We start from the raw sequence: 21890 nt of genomic DNA on the forward strand, positions 1-21890 counted from the left end.
GGGCTGCTGTGAAACAGATGGTCCAGCAGGGAGATGTCTGCTCCGAGAGAGGCTCTCCCAGAGCAGAGCCTGGACGGAGAGGGAGCGGAGAGGGGAGAGGGGAGCCTCCCCCTCCCTTGGTGGGTGAGGATGAAGTACCAGCATGTTCTCTGTCCTCCCCTGGGGTTTGGAGATACAGGTGGGGCGCTGTGAGGCCGTATGGGGGTGTGTGGGCGAGGCCTGACCTCTGACCCCTCCCCAGCTGTCCTGGAGGAATGCAGGTCAGTCCGGCCGGAGCGGTCTCTCTGGTTTCTGCCACTGCTTTGGCCTTTGGTGATGTTGGTAGTAAACAGGGTGGGAGTGGGGAGGCCAGTGCCTGGAACACCTCACCCTCCTCTCCCTTATCTCCTGGGCGGCCCCGGGGCCAGACTCACCTGCTGCAGCATGAGCGCCTGCTGCTGCTGGAGCAAGGCCTGCAGCTGTGGGGGCGACAGGATCTGCTGCATCTGCTGGGGGGTGAGCATCTGCGGCGACATCATGGCCACCGACACGGGCACCTGTGAGATTCGGCCGCGTCAGCCCCTCACCTCTGCCCCACCCCGGGGAGGGTCCGCGCCCAAGCCCCTGCCCACAGCAGGGCAGAGCAGCTCCGCAGTGAGCTGCCTGGGCTCACATTCTGGCTCTGCCACCTGCTAGCTGTGCGTCTCTGGACAAGTGACTCACCTCCCTTGTTCTTGGTTTTCTCGTCTCTGAAATGGAAGTAGCGATAGTGCCTGCCTCTTAAGGTCATCACGAGGGCTAATGAGTTAGTACTTAGAACAGAGCCTGCAAGCGGTTGGACATTATTGCAGGATGTGCTGTCTTTGGTGCACAAAGATTAGACCCCAGCGACACTGGTTAGTAGAACCCATGCTTTGCAGGGTTTCTCCCCCAGTGATGGGGAGGGGCAGCACCTAGCCACTGCTCACTCCAGCTCAGTCTGTTCTGAGAACACGACCCACAAGGTGGGCCTGGCCAGGAGGGCAGCCTGCAGCCATGGATGGGAAGGTTTCAAACTGTAGCCCACATGGCATGAGGACCTGGACTTTGGCCCCTCTCACATGCGTGTCACGTGCTCCAGCACACCTGTCTAGACGGCACACACAGTGACCGGGAGCTGACGCCCAGGGAGCACCGTGAGGGCCACCCTGTGTGAGTGTGTACGTGTCATCACCTAACTAGGTCCCAGTGGGGTGGAAAGAACGCCATGCAGAGATGCGGGGAGAGGCGGGCTGCTCCTCCTCGCTCTGCAATGAACTTGCCAAGTGACCTCCAGCCATTCACTGGCTGTCTCTGAGGTGTCAGTTTCCTCCACCATAAAACAGAGATGGCTCCTTCCAGCAGGAACTTGCAGGATTCTCATAGTAGGGCAGCTGTCTGCCCCCTGCCCTGGGTGAGGCCTCTGTAGGAGGCCCAGAGAATCTAGCTACAGGCAAAAGGTTCAGGGAAAAGCAGTATCATCATTCTTTTCCCAGTTCCCACCTCCCCTGAAACCCCTAGCCTGTGCAGTCATAGCCTGGGTGGTCCAAGCTGCAGCACTGTCTTGATGCCCTGTTTTAGCAGGACAGGTGTCCTGACAGGGCGATCGGCCACCCCCATCGCGCTTCAAGCTCCGTGTGCACAAGTCTGTAATCTCCCGTCTCACTCCCCAGCCCTAGCAGAGCTGGCACATGGCAGGCACTCACCAAGTGTGTGCTCCCCTGAGTTGAGTTACCTTCTTGGCAGATCAACCCTGGGGCAGGGAGGGAGGGGTGCCGGTGGGCCAGTCCAGGGGGAGTGTCTTGCAGAGACTTGTCCTGGTCAGGACAGCACAGGTTATGTCCCCAGTGGATTCCTGGGCCCTTTCACCTTCCCCCAGCCCCACAGGCGGGGCAGAAGAGGAGGAGTTGGTTCCATTCAGGATCCCTGGCAGGGGCAAGGCTCAGCCTCAAGCCACCACTGAGGGCATCCCCAGGCAGAGGAGCAACGGGGGGAAGTGCAGTGGCTCCAGGGACATCGGTAAGTCTCACTGCCCCCACCTCTTCTTGCCCCCCCTTCACTAGTGGCTGAGCCCCAGCCCTGGGCTCCCCTCCTTTACTGCAGCCATCTCTGTGCAAACATCCCTGGAAGGGGCACCTAGCTTTTTAGCCACGGCCACACCGTGTGAATGAAGGCTCTGAGGGGCCTCTAACGACGAGCCTTAAGCGGCAGCGTTGGGACTCACGTGCAGGTCTGTGTGCTCTGCAGTTCCCTATGTTCCCACATCCCACACCGCCTGTCCCCTCGCCGCTCAGAGCAGGTCTTGAGAAGGGTTAGGAGAGTGTGTGGAAATGGAACCATCCAGGGAGCTCAAGGGTTCGATGAGGCTAGAGATCCCAAGGGCCAACCTCTCTTTACAACTGTCTCCTGGGGAGGCTCGGGAAAGCCAGGCTGCAGGGCTCTTCTGGTTCCCACTCTCGGAGGGGCAGGCTGTGGCACACATCCAGCCCCCCCTTGCAGAGCCAGCCTGTATCCTTTGCTGGGTGCCCCCGAGGCAGCTGCCTGTCCTTTGACACGGGGGCCCCCAACATGGTGGAGCTCAGAGCCCTGGATTTCTGAGTCAGATGACCCAGGTTCTTGTCCCTGACACTGACTATCTTTTGAAATTGCCTCACTTTCTGCATCTGCTAACTGGGCTTTGGCACAGCTGCCCTCCCCGCTCCACAGGACTACTCAAGATGATGTTGGTGGCGGCTGACTACATGCCAGGCGTGCCAGGTGCCTGGCTAAGCCTTTTATGTGTATTATCTCCCCGAATCCTCACCGCAGCCCTGGGAGGAGGGTACCATCATCGTCACCATTTTAGAGGTGAGAAAACCGAGGCCTAGAGGGACAGTGGGGGAAGAAGTAAGTGAAAGTGATTTGTATGGCCATGAAATTCTACACAAATGTAAAGAAAATTACTTTTTAAAACATTCTGGATTTTCCTTTCCCCTTCTTTCCCTCCCCTCCTCCACGAGTGCACCTTAGGCGCGCCAGGGCCCCAACGTTCCGGCCCCAGGGCCGTTACGTGGCAAGGGTCACTTTGGGCAAAAGCTCTGGGCCTCCCATGCTCACGGCTGTGAGAACTGAACTAGAGGAGATGGACAGGGCCCCCAGCCGAGGAGACTGAGCCTAGACACCCAGGAGGTCTTTCCAGGCACCAGGGGTGTGAGTCACCGCGAGTGGCCTGCAGGAAAGGATGTGGTATTTCCTTCCTTGGGGCTTTCCTACTTGGAGGCAGGGGAATGGAAGAGATGACCTTGGAAGGCCTCCCTGGCCCCTGCTGCTCCTGCCAGTTGGCTGAGCTGCAGGCTGGAGAGGCGGCTGCGGTAATCTGGATGGATTACCTTGTGTGTACTTGTCTTGAAGGTGGCCCAGCAGGGTCAAGAAAGGTCAGTGAGGTGGCGGCTGCCTGCTATCTCCCGAGCTGGCTGAGCCCATCCCTTCCCCTCACATCCCTGGGGGTTCTGAGGAGTGAGCTGGAGCTCCCCTGGTGTCCCCACTGACCCCTCACCAGGCTGGGATGTGTCAGGATGGGCACCGTCAGCTAGTCAGCCCAGCGAGGCCCGTGAGTCACCATCTGGAGGGCGGCCAGGGCAGCTAAATGCTTACAAAAGCCCTGGCAGTGTGAGCCCCGGGCAAAATGCCGACAGCTGCCTCCAGCCCCTCCCTCGGGGACCCTGCTCAGGCCTGGAGCCCTCCAACCACCATGTAAATCATCACCGTGGGGCAGACACTAGGTCATTTACAAAATCATCTCGTTTTATCCTCACCATCCTAGGGGATAGATGCTGTTATTAGCCCCATTTTGCAGATGAGGCAACTCAGGCCCAGAAAGGTTAAGAAACTTGTCCAAAGTCACACAGCTGACAAGGGGCAGAGCCAGGATTTTAACCCAAACAACCAGCTCCAGAACTCACACCTTCCTGCATACACTGTGATGCTGCCGCGTGCTTAGCATAGTAGTGAACTGCAGTCCCCAGTACAGAGCCCTGGCCCGATGGTTCTCCGGGCTTGGGGAGATGGGGGTTCTTGGGGCCATGTCTGAACTTCTCCAGGAGCCTGGAGCCCCAACCCTGGATACCTTCCTTGCCTCTCATCCCCACCCTCAGGTTCATAATCTCCAAGGAAGTGGGGCTTCTGACCCCGTATGGGGTCCCAGGCCTAGAAATAGCTTTTCTAAGAACTCAAGGCTGGTGGTGGGAGAGGGGAGAGCATATTTTGTTGATCTGGGGCCTGAATCAAGTGGGTAATGCAGATCGATGGCAGCCTCTTTCCCAGTGGTCCCCAACTCAAGGCAGGATTGCCTGCCCACTCACCTCCCAGCCATGTTCACCACCCCTCTCTTAGAGCCAGCTTCAGAAGAGTTTCTAAAACCATATTAGCTCTCCAGCTCCAGCCTGGAGACTGCCTGGTTTGTCCCTGGCGCCTGGGCCCCGGGCAGGGAGAGCTCAGTCACAGAAGGCAGCACAGGTAGCTGGGAGTTTGGGCAGAAGGTTGGCTAGGGCAGGCCCCTTAGCTGTGCCCAGTCTTCGTCTCATCTTCTCAGCCCCCTTGCCATTTCTAGAAGTTCTTCTTGGTGTCTCACCACGATCTTTCTTGCTGCAGCTCCAGCCAGGACTGAGGACTACCTTCTGGTCATTTGCAAGGGAGTTGAACCTAAACTAAGCTCTGGCCTAGTCTCCCCACACACCCAGGGACCCCAATCCCCATACTTAAGAGGTTGAGTTTGGGTCCTTGATGCTGGCACCAAATTGTATCCATCCCAACCCTCAGCCTCGAAATAAGCTTCCTCCGTGTCAGGTACCATCCCTGCTCCTCCCAGCCCATCATACATGGTAAGCACTCTGCAAACGTTGTCAGTTTAGGAAGTACTGAGTAAGTGTTTGTTGAGCGACCCCTCTCGTTTTTTGGGGGTGGGGGTGATCTCCGAAGGAAGATTCCACAGCCTCCTTTCCTTTCTTAATTATTTCAGATCCTACCCTTCTTACCCTGCTGCAAAGTCCTTCTTGATGTCTGACCTCAGTCCCTCCAACCACCATCCAGCTCCCTCCCTCTTACTTGGGTCTGGAGATCCTCTCTGGGCTGGGGAACATTCCTACTGTTCCCCAGCCTACCCTTCCCTGTTCTTAGAAGCAGGTACTAGGCTGGGCCCAGGGTAGAAAATTCAGAACAGATTCAGAACAGTAGCCCGAGGGCCACTTCAGACCCAGGGAGTATATGGGGGGCTCCCGAATTCAAAGAGACCCAGTCCTGACACTACGGGGGCATGAGAACCTACTACCTCATTCCCGTTAGTGGCTTATCCGAACTGTCCTCCCCTTCCCCGCCCAGGCCACTACCCCTCTTTGCCCAACTCCTCCCCCTGAGGGCTGTCTCATTAGGTTGGAGACTTTTAAAAGAGGGTCACTGCTCAGGCCCCACAACTGTCCTGTCCAGCACCTTCAACTTCTGGAAAGTACCTTCGGAATGTAAGCTTGTTTCACAGAAAACCCAGATGTGCCCGTGGAGCCACAGAGCACTGGAATCTGCCCCAGGACAAACCCAGTCCCGGGTCCTTCTCCGGCCACCCTGTACCCCCTCCCTGCCCTGCTCCTCTCGTCGCCCCGCTCCCTCAGCACCCCACCCTTCAGGTTTCAGCGCTTTGCGGATCGGATCGTGCTCACCCTTCCTCCCTTAGATAAACTTCCTTCCAAAGCCCCGCTTAGTCCCCTCCCCAATTTGGAGTCACCACCCCTCTCCCCCCGCCCCCCCCCCAAGAGGGGTGGGGAGAGCGAGGAAGCCCGGCTGTGGGGGGGGGAGGGGGAGGGGAGCCAGGGAGGGAGGGGAGCTAGGGGGAGGGGAGCGGGCTGCCGGCGGAGCTGTGACCCACCCCGACTCAGACGGCAATTCTCCCAAGTTCTTTGTGACACAAAAGGTAAACAGAAGGCCTGGCTTACCCCCCCGCCCCCAACCCCATCTCCCCTCCCCTCCCCCAGCCAGCCAGATGGGCCGGCACGCTGCGGGGAAGGGAGAGGGGGACAAAAAGGGCAGACTGTGCAAAGGAAAACAAAAGAGACACAGAGACACCAAGAGACAGGAAACGTGGGGAGACAGAGAGAGCTGGTGGGTGAGAGACGAGGAGGTGGGGGGAGGGCGTGGTGGTCTCAGCAAGTGAGACAGCCTGGAGGGGAGCAGAGAGGGACGGGCCCAGTGACCCGGAAGTGCCAGGGAGAGGCCCTGGGCGCAGAGCCAGGGAAGAGGAGGCAGGCAGACAGGTACAGAGACAGAGGGCTCAAGCAGACTCAAACTCTGAGCGACAGACGTGAGGCTTGGTAGAGGAAGGGCTGGGCGGTCAGGTGCAGATGAGAAGGTGGTGTTTCTTCTCCTGCCCCTGCAGTGACTGCAATCCCCTCTGGAGAGCCGCCCCCTCCCTGGCACTGGGGATGGGGCCAGAGCAATTCCCCAGCCGGTCCTTCCCCTCCCTCGGTGCCAAGCCCACCCTCCGACCCGGCCCCAGCCCAGCCCAGTACAGCAGGGCATCCTCCTCACCTGCACGGCAGAGGCCGACTGCTTGCTGTCATTGTTCCCTGGGGAGCTCAGGCCCGAGGCCTGCTGCAGCAGGAACTGCCGGGCCACTTGGAGAGCCTGCAAGACAGGGAGGAATCAGTGCTCCGTGGGAGGGCAAGGGTCAGTGCAGGATCCTGGATTCAGGGAGCGTTTGGAGAGAATAAAGGGGAGGAGGTCAGGGTCATGTAGAAGGTCTTGGGGATGAGTGAGAGGGTCACAGGGTCCACCTGGGCTAGGGGATAAGGATAGAGGTAGGAGTCACTGAGAGAAGCTGCCAGGCTTTGGGGATCAGAACCTGTAGGGACTCACTCTGGGACCTGGTGAGGTTTTGTTGGGACTCAATGGGGTCAGCTAATGGGTCAGTGGTCAAAACAAGGACCCAGGAGAAAGTACAGCGGTGGACTCAGCCTATTAATAGTAGGTCCAGTTTGTCGAGCATCTACATGTGTCAGGCACTTTACAGGCAAGATGTCATTTAATCCTCTCCTGGGAGGGTGTGAGGTAGGGATTATCAGTCCCATTTTGCAGATGAGGAAACGGAAGCTAAGTAAGACGCCCAAGGTCACACAGCTAGGAAGCGCCAGAGCCAGGATTTGAGGCCAAGAAGCCTGGCTCCAAGGCCATCTGCCTTACTAGGTGGTCGGTCTGGGGGCTATGGGAGTAGCGTTCACTTGGAGTCAGAGCACACGGTTGGAGGGATGAGGGTGGAGTCTCAGGGTCTGAGCGCTACGTGGCTTTATGAGTCAGGGCAGGAGGTCTGGGAGCAGGGCCTTGTGGCACTGGGGGAATTGGATCAAGTCCTGAAGGGAGTGTGTGAGCTATCAGTGAGTTACACTGACTGTAGTGGTCGGGGCTTGGAGGCCACGGTGGCTCAGACTGGGCTCTCAGCTGGTGGGATCATGAGAATGGGAGATGCATGGAGTCTGCAGGAGCAGCCTCTCCGGCCAGGCAGTGGGCCCAGGAGGTGGGCGGACGAGCAGTGAGAGGTTGAGCAGGAGAGGTCAGGTAGGAGACAGAGGCCAGGAAGTTCTCTGTAAGGTCAGCCAAGCAAGCCCTCCATCCCCGGCCACTCCAGGTCAGTAAGGGGCTCAGAGGCAGGGGATGTGGGGACCTGTCCTGAATCCACATTTCAGGAGCACAAAATATACCCAGGTTCCTCAAAGATTTCCTTGGGGGCCAGAGCAGTTGTGCCCAAGCTTTTGACAGGGGGGCCTGGCATCAGGCAGACCTGGGTTTGAAGCCCAGTTGTGCCGCCTACCGGTAGTGTGACCTTGGGCAAGTTATCCCCTATCTTTGTGTTCCAGTCTGCTCTGCAAAACTGGGCCACTACCTAACTCTGAAATACGTGCGGGTGGGGGTGGGGTGTTAAAGGACCAATGCTTGGCACTTGGTCGGCATTCGAGGAGCAACGGCTTCCTTCCCTCCCGTATCCTGAATCTCTCACCTCCTCCAGCCTCTCCCCAGCGCACCTATTAAAAGCAACAGGCCACCTGCGGCTTCCTCGCACATCAATCCACACACACTTGTCTGTCCTCACGTGGACTTCCACTCTCCTACCCACCGCGAGCACCACCAAGGCAGACCTATAAGGTGGGACACGGATGCACTCATAGCCCCCCACCCCGCCCCTCAGCAAACACTTAGGGGGCGCCCACTGTACACCAAGCTTATATACACACCCCCTTCGCAGCCCTTTCAGTGAATAGCTGAGCCTCCCTGAGGCCTAAACCTAGTTTACCTTAGGACAGTACCTAAGTACACCCTGGTGTATCTATGGGAGCGTGTCCCGGGCAGACCTGGCGTCCAGATTGGCGTGCCCCTCACCAGCGCCCCAGATCCTAGGCCTCTTCCACACCCCTCCTCCCCGGGACCTCACACTGGGAGGAGTGGCCCGGGGTTGCTTCTCTTCAAGATTCACATCAGAAAGTAGAAATCTGACCTGAGTCAAGGGCTCTGAGAGGCTGTGGGAGGAGGTGCAGGGTGAAGAAGGGGAAGGAGGTGGCCAGCTGCTCATCCGGAAGGGGCCCTGCCTCTATGTGCCTCGTTTTTAGGGACCCCCCCCCACCCAGGTCTAATGACACGGGCTGGACAGATGCTCTCTGTCCTCCAAAGGTAGAGATGGGGTAGAGGGGTCAGAGATCAGGGGGCAAGGTGGGTGAAGAGGATGGCTCAGAGGGGCGGGCAGCTCAGGTGACCCAGAGGGGATGCTGGTCAGGGTGGGGGGAGGAAGCCCCCCCCACCCAATCCCTGGTGGGAAGAGGGGAGCCACAGGGGAGGGTTTTCCAGGGGAAGTTGGAGGGAGTCCCGAGCAGTCTCCTGGTGGGGGGAGTGGCCTGGGGGGCTGGATTCTCTCCCCACTGACTCACTTACTTGGTGGTCCCCTGGAGCATGAAATTACAAGATTTACAGGAAAAAAATGACAGGGCCTTGCAATCTCATTCCTGTGAGACCTCCCTGCGACAGGCCCCACCCCTCCCATCACTCTGAGCCTTTCCTCCCCCGTTAGGCCAGGTGACGGGATCAGGTGCGACTCTAGGCCTGGCCAGGTTGTCACCTCCTCTGACCTCCCACCCTTCCCCCCACACTCCTTCCTTCCGCTTCCTACGTGCCAGGGACGGTGCTAGGTGCTGGGGACACAGAGAAACAGAACTTGGCCCTGCCCCAGGGCTCAGGGCCTGTGCTGTGATGAGATGCCCGTCACAGACTGAGGTGGATGGAGATGGACACCAGCACCAGGGCCCAGACGAGGTGGCAACACTGACTGGAGGCTGGAAGGGCAGGCTCACCAAGTGGACAGAAGGGTGAAGGGTTCAGGGCGTTCCAGGCGCAGCGACCCTCATACCACAGACGACTGAAATAGCCGGTGAGTCTGGGGGCCTGGAAACCACTTGCAGGGACAGAAAATTGAGCTGTGTTGGAGGTCAGTAGCCAGAGAGGCTGGAGGAGCCCAAGGGGTCTGCTCCTCTAGGCACTTCATTCATTCATCCTTCACTCATTCCTTCATTCACTTTCATGGCCACCCACCTCAAACTGGCTTGGAGAAGAAGGGGAGGTGACAGTGGGCAGCACACGCTCATTTCATGGACTTTGCTTACAGCCCAGCCTTGACCCAATTAGGGACTTGGTACCACCTAAAGATCACCCTATAGGTGCCCAGGGGTGAGGGTGATGGGCAGACCCTGGGTTTGGGGCCCAATCTCCCCTCCCCAGATGGCCTGGACATGTCACTGACTGCTCAGTGCCCTGTAATGCTACGCCATCCCCCACCCCCATCTGGACCCCTAGCCAGGGATGGTGCTCTGGGAGGAGGGGCGGGGGAGGCCCTCTGGCCTAGGATGTCCTCCTCCAGGGTGGTCACCCAAGGGATCAGGTAGGTCTAAGACTTTCTAAAGCCCCGAGTCACAGTCGCCGCTCTGGCACACCAGGCATGTGTCTGCACTGCCTGCCGTGGCTGGGGCCTGATACACGGGGTTCAGTTTCTCTTCCTTGTGGGCCAGATACAGCTTTGAGTAGGAAGAGGCATTGAGAATCCCACCGGGGAGAAGGCATGGGGGTGCTCAGGGCAGAATGGGAAATTGGGAGCCATTTGGCCTTTTATACCATATTTTCCTGCTCCCTCCACCCCTCAGACTGAAAACCAAATGCCCAGCTCTGTGGTTTGGGGAATGAAGTCTAGTTTTCCTCTAAAGGAAGCAGTACTGGTCCATTCAGGGCCTGGACCCTGGCCAAAGGGATCTGGGTCCAAATCCTGGCTCCACCAAATACTGAGTGCCCTTGGGTAAGTCACATCACTGCTCTGAGCCCAGCTTCTTCCTGTGTAAAATGGGAGTAACGCTGTAGTCCGCTCACAGGTTTGCTGTGAAGAACACACGTGACGGTGTACACGGAGTACTCAGCACAGTGCTGGCAGTGGGTCCTGGATGGACATTAACTCTTGTGATTGTGATTACTGATCTTTCACCTGCCCAGGCAGCTCCTGATCATTTGTCCAGTGCCACCCAGAAGGACTTGTTAACCAAGCCCTTTTCCATCTACACCCACCCCCATTCCCCCTCAAGCCTAAGAACTCAGTCTCGCTAATGAAGCCGAACTCTCCTCCCCCAACCGCCCATTCAGAAGTCATTAGCAGGAGCTTCACAATTAGGAACAAATGGCTTATAACGGATGGCATCCAGGGAGGGCGGCAGGGTTGGAGGGGAATGAAGCTAGTGCTTTGAGGGCAACAGGGAGCTGCTACGAAAAGAAAAACAAGTCTTGGGGCAGATGCATCTCTCATCTGCAGGATGAGACTACACCCTCATTTCTGTCTTGGAGAATTTGGGGAAGGACCAGCATCCTCTCTGTGGAGGCCAGGTGCAGGGCTGTTTACTGGTTCTTTCTCCAGGCTGGAGGATTCCAGGTCTGTGTCGGGGTCCCAGCCTTACTCTGTGCGTCTGGGAGGGCGGGGACGTGGTGCTCAGGGAGAGACAAGACGAAGGGCTGAACTTTGAAAACAGAGAAGCAGAGTCACGCAGGTCACAGACCTGGTGAGCTGGAGTGTTAGAGGGTATCTAGTCTAGTGTTTTCCCAATTGCTGGTCGTGAGCTAATGGTGGGTCATACAATATCAATTTAGAAGGTCAAAAAAAATAGGAAAAAATACACACACACAAACACACACACACACACGAAAACATCAGAGTTACTAGGTAAGCATAGCATTGTTTCGTGAAACTCTTGTGTGCTGCCACTCCAAATAAAAGGCATTGCTTACGGCAGATCTCCAGCAAAAAGGTCTGTGAAACACTTATCTAGTTCACTTTATCGATAAGGAAACGGAGATCCGAAGAGGGGCAGTAAAGCGCCCCAAAGTCACACAGCCGCAGAAGCAGAACCTGAGTCCCCCTGGGCCTGACACGGGGCTCTGCACAGGGACGAGGAGCCAGGAGCTGGGCAGACAGGATGGAGGAACCCCCGCCCCAGCAAACTCTGGTCTAATCCCGATGGTGGTGAAGAGGAACCAAAATAAACAAAACCCAAACTTCTTTTGTCTGCATCTCGCTAATTTTGGCAAAACTGGGATCTCAACTGTCTTGATAATTTCAACTGGGAGCTGGCTCCATTTAGGGGAAGGGGCCCTAGAAGGGTGTGTGGTGGGCCGGCCCACCCCAAACCTGAAAAGCCCTCCCAGGAAGGCCCATCACCTGCCCCCCACCCCCCCGGAATAGGACTTTTGATTCATTTATCTATAATTCAGCGAGTATTTGTGAAGCCCCACAGGGCACTCACACGGTCCTAGACACTGGGGACATGGCGTATTTGCATTAATGGAGCTCACGTTCTAATGGGATGAGACAGACCCTACAACGAAGCGAAGCGAGCTGTGAGATGGTGGCCAGCGTTACGCAGAGGACGGCTGGCTGGTTACTTAGGTTGTGTGGCCAGGGAAGGCCTCTCCGAGGACGCATTTCGGATGAGGGGGCTACTCTTTCAGGGGAGGGTAGTCACAGTTGGAAGGAGCTGGTGCCAGAGCCCGGAGGTGGGCATATAAGGTTGGAGCATCACAAACCAAAAAGGCCAGTGTGGCCAAGCTGAGCGGCCTGAGAAGAAGTCCCAGGGGTCAGCAGCGGCCACATCACTGGGACGATGGCTTTTTATTGCCTTCTACACTCAAGGAAAAATTGCTGGAGGATTTTAAGCAGGAATGGATACAATCTCTTGAGAGGAGATACCTAACCCACTGCTAGTAAACAGTAGGTACCTAATAAGTATTTGTTGACTTGAATTAAACAGGAAATGTCTCTCCATCTACCCCTTGAAATACAAGTCCTCTGGGACCAGAGTGTGGAGGGAAGGGGTGCAGGGAGAAGGGTCAGGGGTCAGGGGCCCCCACCACTAAGGGTGCTGACCTGGGGAGATCCAGGTTCTCCACCAGCCAGGCTCTATCCTCCAGCAAAGAGACATAAAAATGAAATTACACAGAGAAGGGGGGCCAGGAGGATGGGGGAGAGGAGATCATAAACCCCCCGAAGTGATTCTACACCTTCTTCCCTTGGAAAAAAAAAAAAAGCTTTTTGGAAAAGGCTGTAAATTTTTTTTACACCAACCTCGTAAAAATGACATCGGCGCATTCTCAAATTAGAACCATTAAAATGAAAACCAGCAACGCGCAGATACAGACAGGCCCACGTGGGTGGGAGATGCACAGACCGGTTTTAGGACCCCTTCACCGCCAAGCGAGCGTCTTGAGAATGCCTCCTCTCCACAGAACAGAATTAACAAATGAACCCAACAGTGCCCCAAAGGGCAAGGCCCTCCCCAGAGGCTCCTTCCTTCCCTCCCTTCGGGCCCCCAGTGGGGAGCAGCCCCAGGCCCATCCAGCCCCTCTGGGCCCAAACCGGCTCCACCAGAAAGGTCCAGCAGTGGCATCCGGGAAGGAGCTGAAATAGTGCGGGGCAGTCGTGGGATGGTGGTGCTTCCCCTCAGAGAGACTCCTCCCAGATGCGTCCCAGTAACTGGAGTTCTCCAGAAGGAGTTCTATTCCCAGGCCTGCGTTCAGCGCCACCCTCACGCTAGCTGTTCCGCAGGGGCTGTAAGTGTGGGGTTTAGAGTGGGGACTGTGGGGGCATGCAGTTCCCTCCCCACTGACTCCCACAGGGGCTCCTCAGAATGAAGGGGCTCCAGTAGGAGAAAACCTAGCTCACCTGCGGAAACACTCACCCCCTTTCCCCAATTCTCCCCAGTCCCCAAACTCCTATCAGTAAGTACAAGAACTCTGGTAATAAAAAGGGGGTGAGAGGGGGAAAAAAGAGGGGGTGTCAGAATTCCACAGCATAAGGGAAACCTGGGAGCACAGTGGACTTGCTCTTCCCTAGTCCCAAGGAAACAGGGGCCTGAGCAGCCCTTTCCCAGGCCCCAGGCCCTCTCCTTGACCTTTCTCTCCCCTCTTAGGGAAACTTCCTTTTTTGTTGGACTAGGGGGCAGACACACAAAACAGGGTGGCCTTTGGTTTAGTAACCCAGGAAGGGTAAGAGAAGGGGGGTTACGGTTGAGAGTGGTTGGGGCGCAGTGGTTGAGAGTCCGTCTGCCGATGCAGGGGACGCAGGTTCGTGCCCCGATCTGGGAGGATCCCACATGCCGCGGAGCGGCTGGGCCCGTGGGCCATGGCCGCTGGGCCTGCGCATCCGGAGCCTGTGCTCTGCAGCGGGAGAGGCCACAGCAGTGAGAGTCCCACGTACCACAAAAAAAAAAAAAAGAGAGAGAAGGGGGGTTAGGTCCTCTCCCCTGAGGCATCCTCTCAGGACCCTGCCTGTCACCTTACTACCCGGGCCCACCTCTCACCTGCTCTGTTCCCAAGCAGGAGGGAGAGGTCGGTCGTTTCTAACACTACCCCACAACTGTCCCGGGTCAGGGACCTCACCCACGGGAACTTTCTAAGTCTCGCCTCTGAGGAGTTCGGGTCCCAGCTCTCCCTCCAGGCCCCCAGTACTTCCTGGGAAGGGGCTCATTCTACGGAAAGAAGAGGGGAGTTTGGAGGGTGTAGGACTAGAGATGAAGGAGCAGAATCTGGGGCAGCAGGGTGGGAGTCCCAAAGACTGAAGAAATGGGCCCCAGACCCGAAGACGAAACGCGTGTGTGAGGTGTCTGGGCTAATTCACCTCTGAAGCCTCCCCTTTCCACCCCATCCCCCTAGAGGAGAGCCAGATGGGGGAGGAGAACAAAAATCTCTTCCATTCTTCTTTCCCCAGCTCCCTGACACTCCCCTCGCTCCATCTCTATGGAGGGGGGTGAGTTAAAAGCCCATGAATGTGCAGAGCCCCCAAACCATTTTGAATCTCCTCACAGGATGTGAACAGGGTGGGATTTGGCCCCAGTTGCCAAGGCAACTGCGGTGGGAGTTCCCAGACGCTAGGCAACCCTCCTGTGACCCCCGCTGACCTGTCACCCCCGCAACCAGAAGACAATAGGAGTGCAGGCTCCGGAGGCCCAGGACGCCTTTCAGCTCAGCCGCAGAGCCGGCAGCCCTGCCCGCCCTCACTGTCTGGCCCAGTCCTCCTGGCCCCAAGTCCGGCGAGCATCCAGCCTGGTCCCCAAAACCTCCCCAGGCCCTCACCTCCCCCGAGCTGGCACACACTTCTCCCAGCCCTGGCTGCCCCCCATTACGGATATTTGTGGAGTCTATGGGGAAAGCCCTACACACTGGGAACATTTTCATACAGGTGAAATTAGATTAGGAGAAAATGCAGGGCCGCCCTTCAAAGAAAAAAGCCATCCTAGAGGGGAAATGTGCGGTCGGGGGCCACTGAGGAAGGAGACTTTGTCTTGGTGAAGGAAGGGAGGGGGTTGGCGGGCAGCTGGCACGCCTGTTCGGTTCAAGGCATTCTTTAACAGCAGCTGGGGATCACCAACTCCAGTGGGCCAGCAGGGTGCCAGGTGCAAAATAAGGTTCGATGCGTGTTTGCTGAGTGAATGCACGCTCCAGGGCCCACAGCGCTCTCCTCTCCACGCTTCCTTCTCAGGGGTGAGTCTCCAGGAGACTGGAGACCAGATGAAAGCCCCAAGGACAGAGTGGAGGCGGTGTGGCTCTGTCACTCACCAAAAAGAGGGCTGGGAGGAGGGAGCGGGAAGCTGGGGCCTTGACTGCTGAAATGGGGCAGCCAGAGGGGGACCCTCTCTCCAGTCAGACAGAGCCTGGCAGCTGAGCCCTGTCTCCCCTACCCCGCCTCTGTTTAAACAAGCTCCCGGCCTGCTGTTGCATGGAAACAGGCGCCTGCTCTTGTTCCAAAGTGACGTGGCTGCCCTCTTCAGCACTGTTTGTTTCAGCCTAAAGTCCTGTCACCAGCCTGACTTCTGACTCGCCCTGTTTATCTCTCTCTCTCCTTTGTCAACTCATTACTCCCAAAGGCCAAGACTGCATTTCCAGGGCTTGTTTATCCAGAGCAGAGGGGCAGGGACTAACAGACCAACCGACAGACGGACAAAGAGGAGCCGCGGAGGCACGAGGAGGGGGGACCCGGGCGCTGCCCGAAGACCCACTCTCACCCTCTGCCTCTGGAGTGGCCACTTAGAGCCAGGGGCCATTGCTGCTTTTGTTGGTTTGTTTTAAGAGCGCTTTTAGATTGGGAGTGGAGTGCTCTCACTCACTCACCAGCAGTGGTTAATTTAGCACCTACTAGGCGCCAGGCCTTGCTGCCTCCATTTGCCTCAGGGGACTGTGAGTGTGGTGGGAGCTGAGCCCTGCACTAAGAACCGGGAGACCTGAGATCTAGCCTTTCCCGTGTCACCTGGACAAGTCAGTGCTACCTCTGGCTGCCCCCTCATTGTGATATGGGAATAATAACACCCATCTCCCCAGGATGGTGAAGCAAGTAAAGACCCAAAGCATCAAACAGAGGTAAGGTGTTTGTTTGTCCTCAAAGGACTTCCTGGTGGGGGTCGAGGAGGAGGGGGCACTCGCTGGGCCACGGCCCTCTTTCCTACATTCACTCTACCCCACAAACAGTCAGAGACACTTGTTGGGGGGGGGACCAGAAAGTGTTACCCTCAAGCTCCCCCCAAAGCCTCGCTCATATGTTGGAGGGAGAAGGACAGCCCACAGGCTATTTCCTTTTAATTGAAAATTTTGTAATTTTAATTTTGCAGGGTTCTTTTCATAGTTTGGAGCCAAGAAAACCTTTTTTAAGTCTCAAATATTTTCCTTGGCCCCAGGCACTACGCCCATAGTGAGCCCAAATGGATAAAACAGCCCTCCCTCCGCCCGCCTCCAAATCTCCACCCCAGTTTATTTGTGAAACAGATATAGGATTTTCCAGGACTTTGGGATATTCACCAAAACAAACAGGGATAACTGGAACGTGGAATATAGATGGTAGAACGTGGCCTGAGCGCAACGCAGAACAGAGAAACCTGATCGGTACAGACAGTTCTGTCCCTCCCCACCCCACACCTCTCCCCACTTATCCTGATATCTGTGTTCAGTCTTCTCTTTAAATAATTTTTTTCAAGAAACTTTCCAGTTTCAGTATTCCTCCCAGCCCTCCCCCGACAGTCAAAATTTTTCACAGCTCTGTCTGCATAGAGGTGCAGGAGGGGAAGAGTTTTCACCCATACAAAATGGGTGGCCTTAGAGATTTCTGGTGGGGTGTGTTCTGTTATTATTTTGATGCAGGGCAGGGTTCTGCCCTTTGACCCTCTGTCCCCCACAGGTGGTACAGATTCTGTGGGTCTCTTCCCCAGAGAACCTGTTTAGGAGGGCTTGGGAGATACCAGCAAACTCCCAAAGACCATCTCCCTAGAGAAAGGAGACAGGCCCTTACTGCTCAAGTTTCCACTGTTTGCAAGAGGAAGGAATTTTTTAAAGTCCTCAATTCTGTTCACATCCGTACTGACCAGGGATTTTACACCCAAACTGCATCTGATCCTAACAACCCCTGTACTTTAGGTGCCAAGAGGTAAGGGAAGCCCAGGACTGGCCAAGGTTGACAGCTGGGAAGGGGCAGGCTGGGGCTTAACCTGGGTTTGTTCAGTTCCTGCATCAGTGCTGGCTGACCAGCCCAGCGCAGAGCGCGGGGCTGGGCTTCTGACGGTGCTGCTTCCAGTCTGACCTCTAGCTTCAAGAAGTGTGGTGGTAAAGGGCCCCTTAGGGGCTATGGAGTTGGGGAAGGAGCCCCAGGGCAAACCTGGGAGAGAGCATGAGGGCGATGTGGGTACACACACCTGTGTGCACGAGGCGGGGGTGAGGTATGGGCAGGGAGGAACATGCAGTACCCGAATTTTCCACATTCCCAGCAGAGCCCCCAAGGGGCAATGCCACCAGCAGTGATTCAAGGAGCAAAGTCAAATAAGAGGAGCATCCCAAGGCCAGGGCTGGCTGGGCCGGTTCTCCTGAACTTGTCAAGCACGATTCTCCCTTTTTCCCCGGGGTGGGGCCAGGACCTGGGGCCCCTGCTCTGTCATAAGCCAGCTAGGCTTCCCCACCCCCTAAGGCCTCTGGATCCTCAGAGAGGCTGGTCTTGGACTCCTGAACTCTGCAGTTTAGGGTGGGAATGATGAAGGAGAAGAGGGCGGGGGACGCAGACAGGGCTTCCAGTCTGAGCACTGAAAATGGAGGCCTGCCTCTGCCTACTGCTCTGGACCTTTTCCCAGCTGCCTTGACCCTTGGTGCCTGGAAGTTTAATCTCACAGCTAGCCTGCATCAGGGGCCCAGGCAGAGGTGGAGGTGGGGAACATTTCATAATACAAATAAAATGAAGATACCACTGTGCACAGCCCCCCTCCCCCAAAGAGCACACACCTAGAGCAGGGTCTCCCTACCCCAACCCTGTTTGTTAACTTGGCAGGGGTGCGGGAGGAGAGCCCAGGCGCCCACCCACGCAAGACGCACACCCTCAAGCCTGCTGCCCAGGCGTCTGTCTGCCCTTGTGGGCATTTCTGAGGCTGTTCTAAGGTCCATGATCTCAGGGCGCCCAGCCCCACTTCTCTTTCTGGGAGGGCTGCTCTCCCCCTGCCTTAGTGACCACTCGAATGGGAGCGCACACAGGGGGTCCCTGCAGGCTGGACCTTCTCAAGAATGTTAAAGTGAGGCTGCGTGGCAGGGAGCGGTGGCCCCCAGGTGGCCAGGGTGTAGTGGGAAGAGGCCTGGCGCCCCTCTCCCCTCTCCTGGGTTGCTGGGAAGAGGCACCAGCGCCTACCTGTTGCTGCTGGAAGTGGAGCAGCTCCGCAGGGCTCATCTCGCCGTTGCTGTCTGGGCCCGCGGCCGCATCCCTGCCTGCGCTGCCTCCGGCGGGGGCCCCGCCACCACTGCCGCCGCCGCCGCCGCCATCCGCCTGCCCGGAGAGGCTGCCCACGCCGTTCTGACCAGACGGAGCCGACCTGATTGTCTCCGAGGCGGATTCCACCATCATGTCGCTCTAGCGGGACCTGGAGGGGGAGGAGAGACACGGGGGAGGGGCTGAGGCTGGACAGGCAGGGCGGGTTCCACCCGGGGAAGCAGGCGGTGCCCCTCAACACCCCATCCCCAAACGACACAACCCCCACCAAGTCCTGGGGCGGCTTCTCCCTCTCAGCTTCCTGGAGGCTGATCCTGGGACCCCTGTTGCGGTGCAGACCCTCCCTCCTAAGGTCACCCTCCGCCCCAGGCAAGGGCAGCTCCAGACTGAATTGGAGGCCACCCCGTTGCCCCCCTCCCCCACATTTCCTCGAGGAGGCGCTACCCCCCCCAACCCCCCCCCACACCCAAACCGGTTCAGGCCTCTCCCTCCAGGCTAGTGTGTAGGGCAGAGCGGGGGTGGGGGTGGGGGTCCTGCAAGGACTTGAAAGCAGGTGAGCTAGTCCCCAGAACCACAATATTGCCCCCCTCCCCGACCCGCCCCCACCCACATGCACCTGTGATGGCCTTTGTGTTTGTTCCCCCCCTAGATGGGGAGTTCCCCCGCTAGATGGGGAGTTCCCCAAGAGCAGGGCCTCCTTCCCGCACGCCCCCCCCCCAACACACACAGCAAAAGCCGCTGCCATTTTCCCAGCAACTATTGGGTGCCAGACCCTCTGCTGGGCCTGGAGCTGTGCAGCGAAGGCAGCTGGTGGTCCGACTTCTCTGACCTTCCATTCTAAGGCCTTCAGACCAGCACCTGGCCCAAAGCAGACACTCAATATTTACTGTCTCTACAGGCAGCAAGATCCCTTCTCACAAGAATTGTGGGAGAATAGTTTTTTGGGGGTTTTAAAAAATGTATTTATTTTTGGCTGCGTTGGGTCTTCGTTACTGCACAACGGCTTTCTCTAGTTGCGGAGAGTTGGGGCTACTCTTTGTTGCGGTGCACAGGCTTCTCATTGCAGTGGCTTCTTGCTGCGGAGCACGGGCTCTAAGTGTGCGGGCTTCAGTAGTTGTGGCACGTGGGCTCAGTAGTTGTGGTGCACAGGCTTAGTTGCTCCACAGCGTGTGGGATCTTCCTGGACCAGGGCTCAAACCTGTGTCCCCTGCATTGGCAGGTGGATTCTTAGCCACTGCGCCACCAGGGAAGTCCCGGGAGATGGTTATTATCATCTTGATTTTACAGATGGGAAACTGAGGGTCCAGACAGAGGATTTACCCAAGGCAAAGTCAAGGCCTGAATCCTGTATCTTCCCCCATCTCCCCCAACTGCCTCTCAAGAGTGGCTGAAACATGCTCAGAAAGAGGGAGGGTATGACTGGGATGGTTATGCTTAGCGAGGAGGAGGCTTGGGTTTCCTTCTACAACTCACGGAGGCTGTACTATCTCAGGGGCTCGTACACAGACTACGAAGCAGATGGGGGACTTCAGCATGCAGAGCTGTTCTCAAAGTCTGGGGTCTCCAGCTATCGTCAGATTCACAGCCCCCTGAGAGGAACAAAAGTTTCAGCCAAACAGGACACAGTTGGTACTCCCCACGGAGCTTTGACAGAAGTCTTAAACTCCCTAAACCTCAGTTTCTTTGTTTGTATAAGTAATTACTCCAAGCCTCTCAGATCCTGTGAGGAGTAAATAAAATAGCACATGCAAACCACCTGGCAGAGTAAGCGCCAATAATGATGTGTCCCTTCTTCACCTGCCCTATTTGTAAGGGTGAACACCCTGGGCTCAGAGAGGTCAAAGACTTGGCCCAGATCACACAGCGATCGGGCTAGAAGCCAGCCAGCGTTCTTTCCTCCCTTCTTGATTACCTTTCGGCCTTGGCAGACCCCACAACCACACGGTGTCCCTGACCCAATAAATAGGTGCAGGAGGGCCTTAATAGAGAAACTGCTGGAAGGATTATTTCCCGAGTTCCTTCTCCGAGGTGGCAGCTCCCCAATTCTCCTTCACTCTTGAAGAACTCTTTCTCCTCACTCTGTTGGGTCACTTGCTGTTTTTGTCCCTGCTGTCAGCAGAGTGGGGAAGATAGCGAGAGTATCTAGGTGTGCGTGAGGGGTTGGGGGGACAGAGCGCTGTGAAAGGCCCGTGGGGAGGCCACTAGTTCACGTGTATGCCATATTGCCCTGCTCTTGTGACTCTAGGTGTCTGTCCCAGTGGACCTGTGTGGCCTCCTGGGTGACCCTGTGCTGCTGGAGTTTGTGCATTTCTCTGTGTTCCCAAGGGCTTGTTGCTCCCCCACCCGCCAGTTGCTGTTCCCAATCCTGGGTTCTGCGAGGAGCTGGGCTAGGGGCAAGGGCAAGGTTGGGGGCAACGGTTCAGAAGAGACTGAGCACTTGGTCTCTGGCCTTAATGGTCGTGTCAGCCCCAGGGCCAGTAGCTACCAAATGATGGATGGGGTGGGCACCGTCCTCCATCCGCCAGAGCACAGGGCTCCAGCCCCTCCCCACAACCGCCCACCCGGACCCCTCCCAGCAGCCCACAGAGCACCTTCCCTCACTCAGGCCTGGGCCCCAGCTACACGAGGGGGATGGGGAGACAGCAGGGGCCGCTCTGCTCTCCCTCTGCCTGACCCTGGCCCTGCTGGGGGTGGAGAGCAGCTGCCTGCCCCGATTCCAAGTCTACTTCCCTGAGATCTGAAAACTCCTGGGCCCCAGGGGACAAAGACCAGAGCCTCAGGGGTGTGTGTGCACAGGAGAAAGGAGAGAGAATACAGCAGTTTCTTCTTGGGGTAAAGGAGAGTGCCCCCTTCTAACATTCACACACACCATAAAGTTGCTCAGACAGCAAGTTTGGAAAAGGGAGAAAAAAGGAAGGAGGACGCAAACAGAGGTGCCCTTTTCTTTTCTTTTTATTGGGGGGGGGGGCGACAGAGCGACACCCAGTGAACAACGTAATTGCTGCAATGTGGCTGTAATAACAGCTATTCAAGGGCCGGATCATTCATATTAAACAGGGTGAAGCCAGCCTCTCATCTGCATGCTCGGGATTATATGCATTTGAAAAGTCATTTCCGCAGGCTGTACAAACGGCATTAATTCCCACGTGGCGCGCTGCTCTGCCCCCTCCCGGGGCCTTCACCTCCTTCCAGGCTCGCGCCTGCCTGTCCACCAATACCAATCCAAATCTGCAGGTGGGTGCTCCCAGGACTCTCCTCACCTCTGTCCTGAGACACCTGTCCTCCTGAGGAGGAGCACAGCGGCAGCCTCAAGCCTCCTTGCCTGTCTCTCTGCAGGTGTTGCAACAGCACCGCGGTGCTCCCTGCACTGTGGGTGAGCAGGCTCTGCGTGCCTGGCGCCCGGCCACGTAGGGATGGGGTGGGGTGGAGTGGGGTACTGGAGGCAGGCCTTGATATCCGTGCCCTGCACCCACCACAAGGGTGCGGGCTGGAGGGGGGAAAGGCAGAGTCCGTGGGAGCCTGGACTCTGGCTAGAGAAGGCAGGGGACTGGGTGTCAGGGGGCCTGAGCTCAGTCAC

At 57.1% G+C, this 21890-nt stretch overlaps 1 protein-coding gene across 1 annotated transcript in view; it reads right to left on the bottom strand.

Annotated features, from left to right (window-relative positions):
• The window catches only part of FOXP4 (forkhead box P4), a 48821-nt gene that overhangs the window by 12125 nt on the left and 14806 nt on the right, over positions 1-21890 (bottom strand). The window contains exons 2-4 of the mRNA XM_082664043.1: positions 18236-18464; positions 6550-6645; positions 414-536 (exon numbers count right to left, since the gene is read on the bottom strand). Coding sequence (XP_082520169.1) covers positions 414-536; positions 6550-6645; positions 18236-18448 — 432 coding nt within the window. The 5' untranslated portion in view covers positions 18449-18464. The remainder of the gene's footprint in view (positions 1-413; positions 537-6549; positions 6646-18235; positions 18465-21890) is intronic.

This window comes from Grampus griseus (genome assembly GCF_964374135.1).
Source record: "Grampus griseus genome assembly, chromosome: 10".
In the NCBI taxonomy this organism is placed as follows: domain Eukaryota; kingdom Metazoa; phylum Chordata; class Mammalia; order Artiodactyla; family Delphinidae; genus Grampus; species Grampus griseus.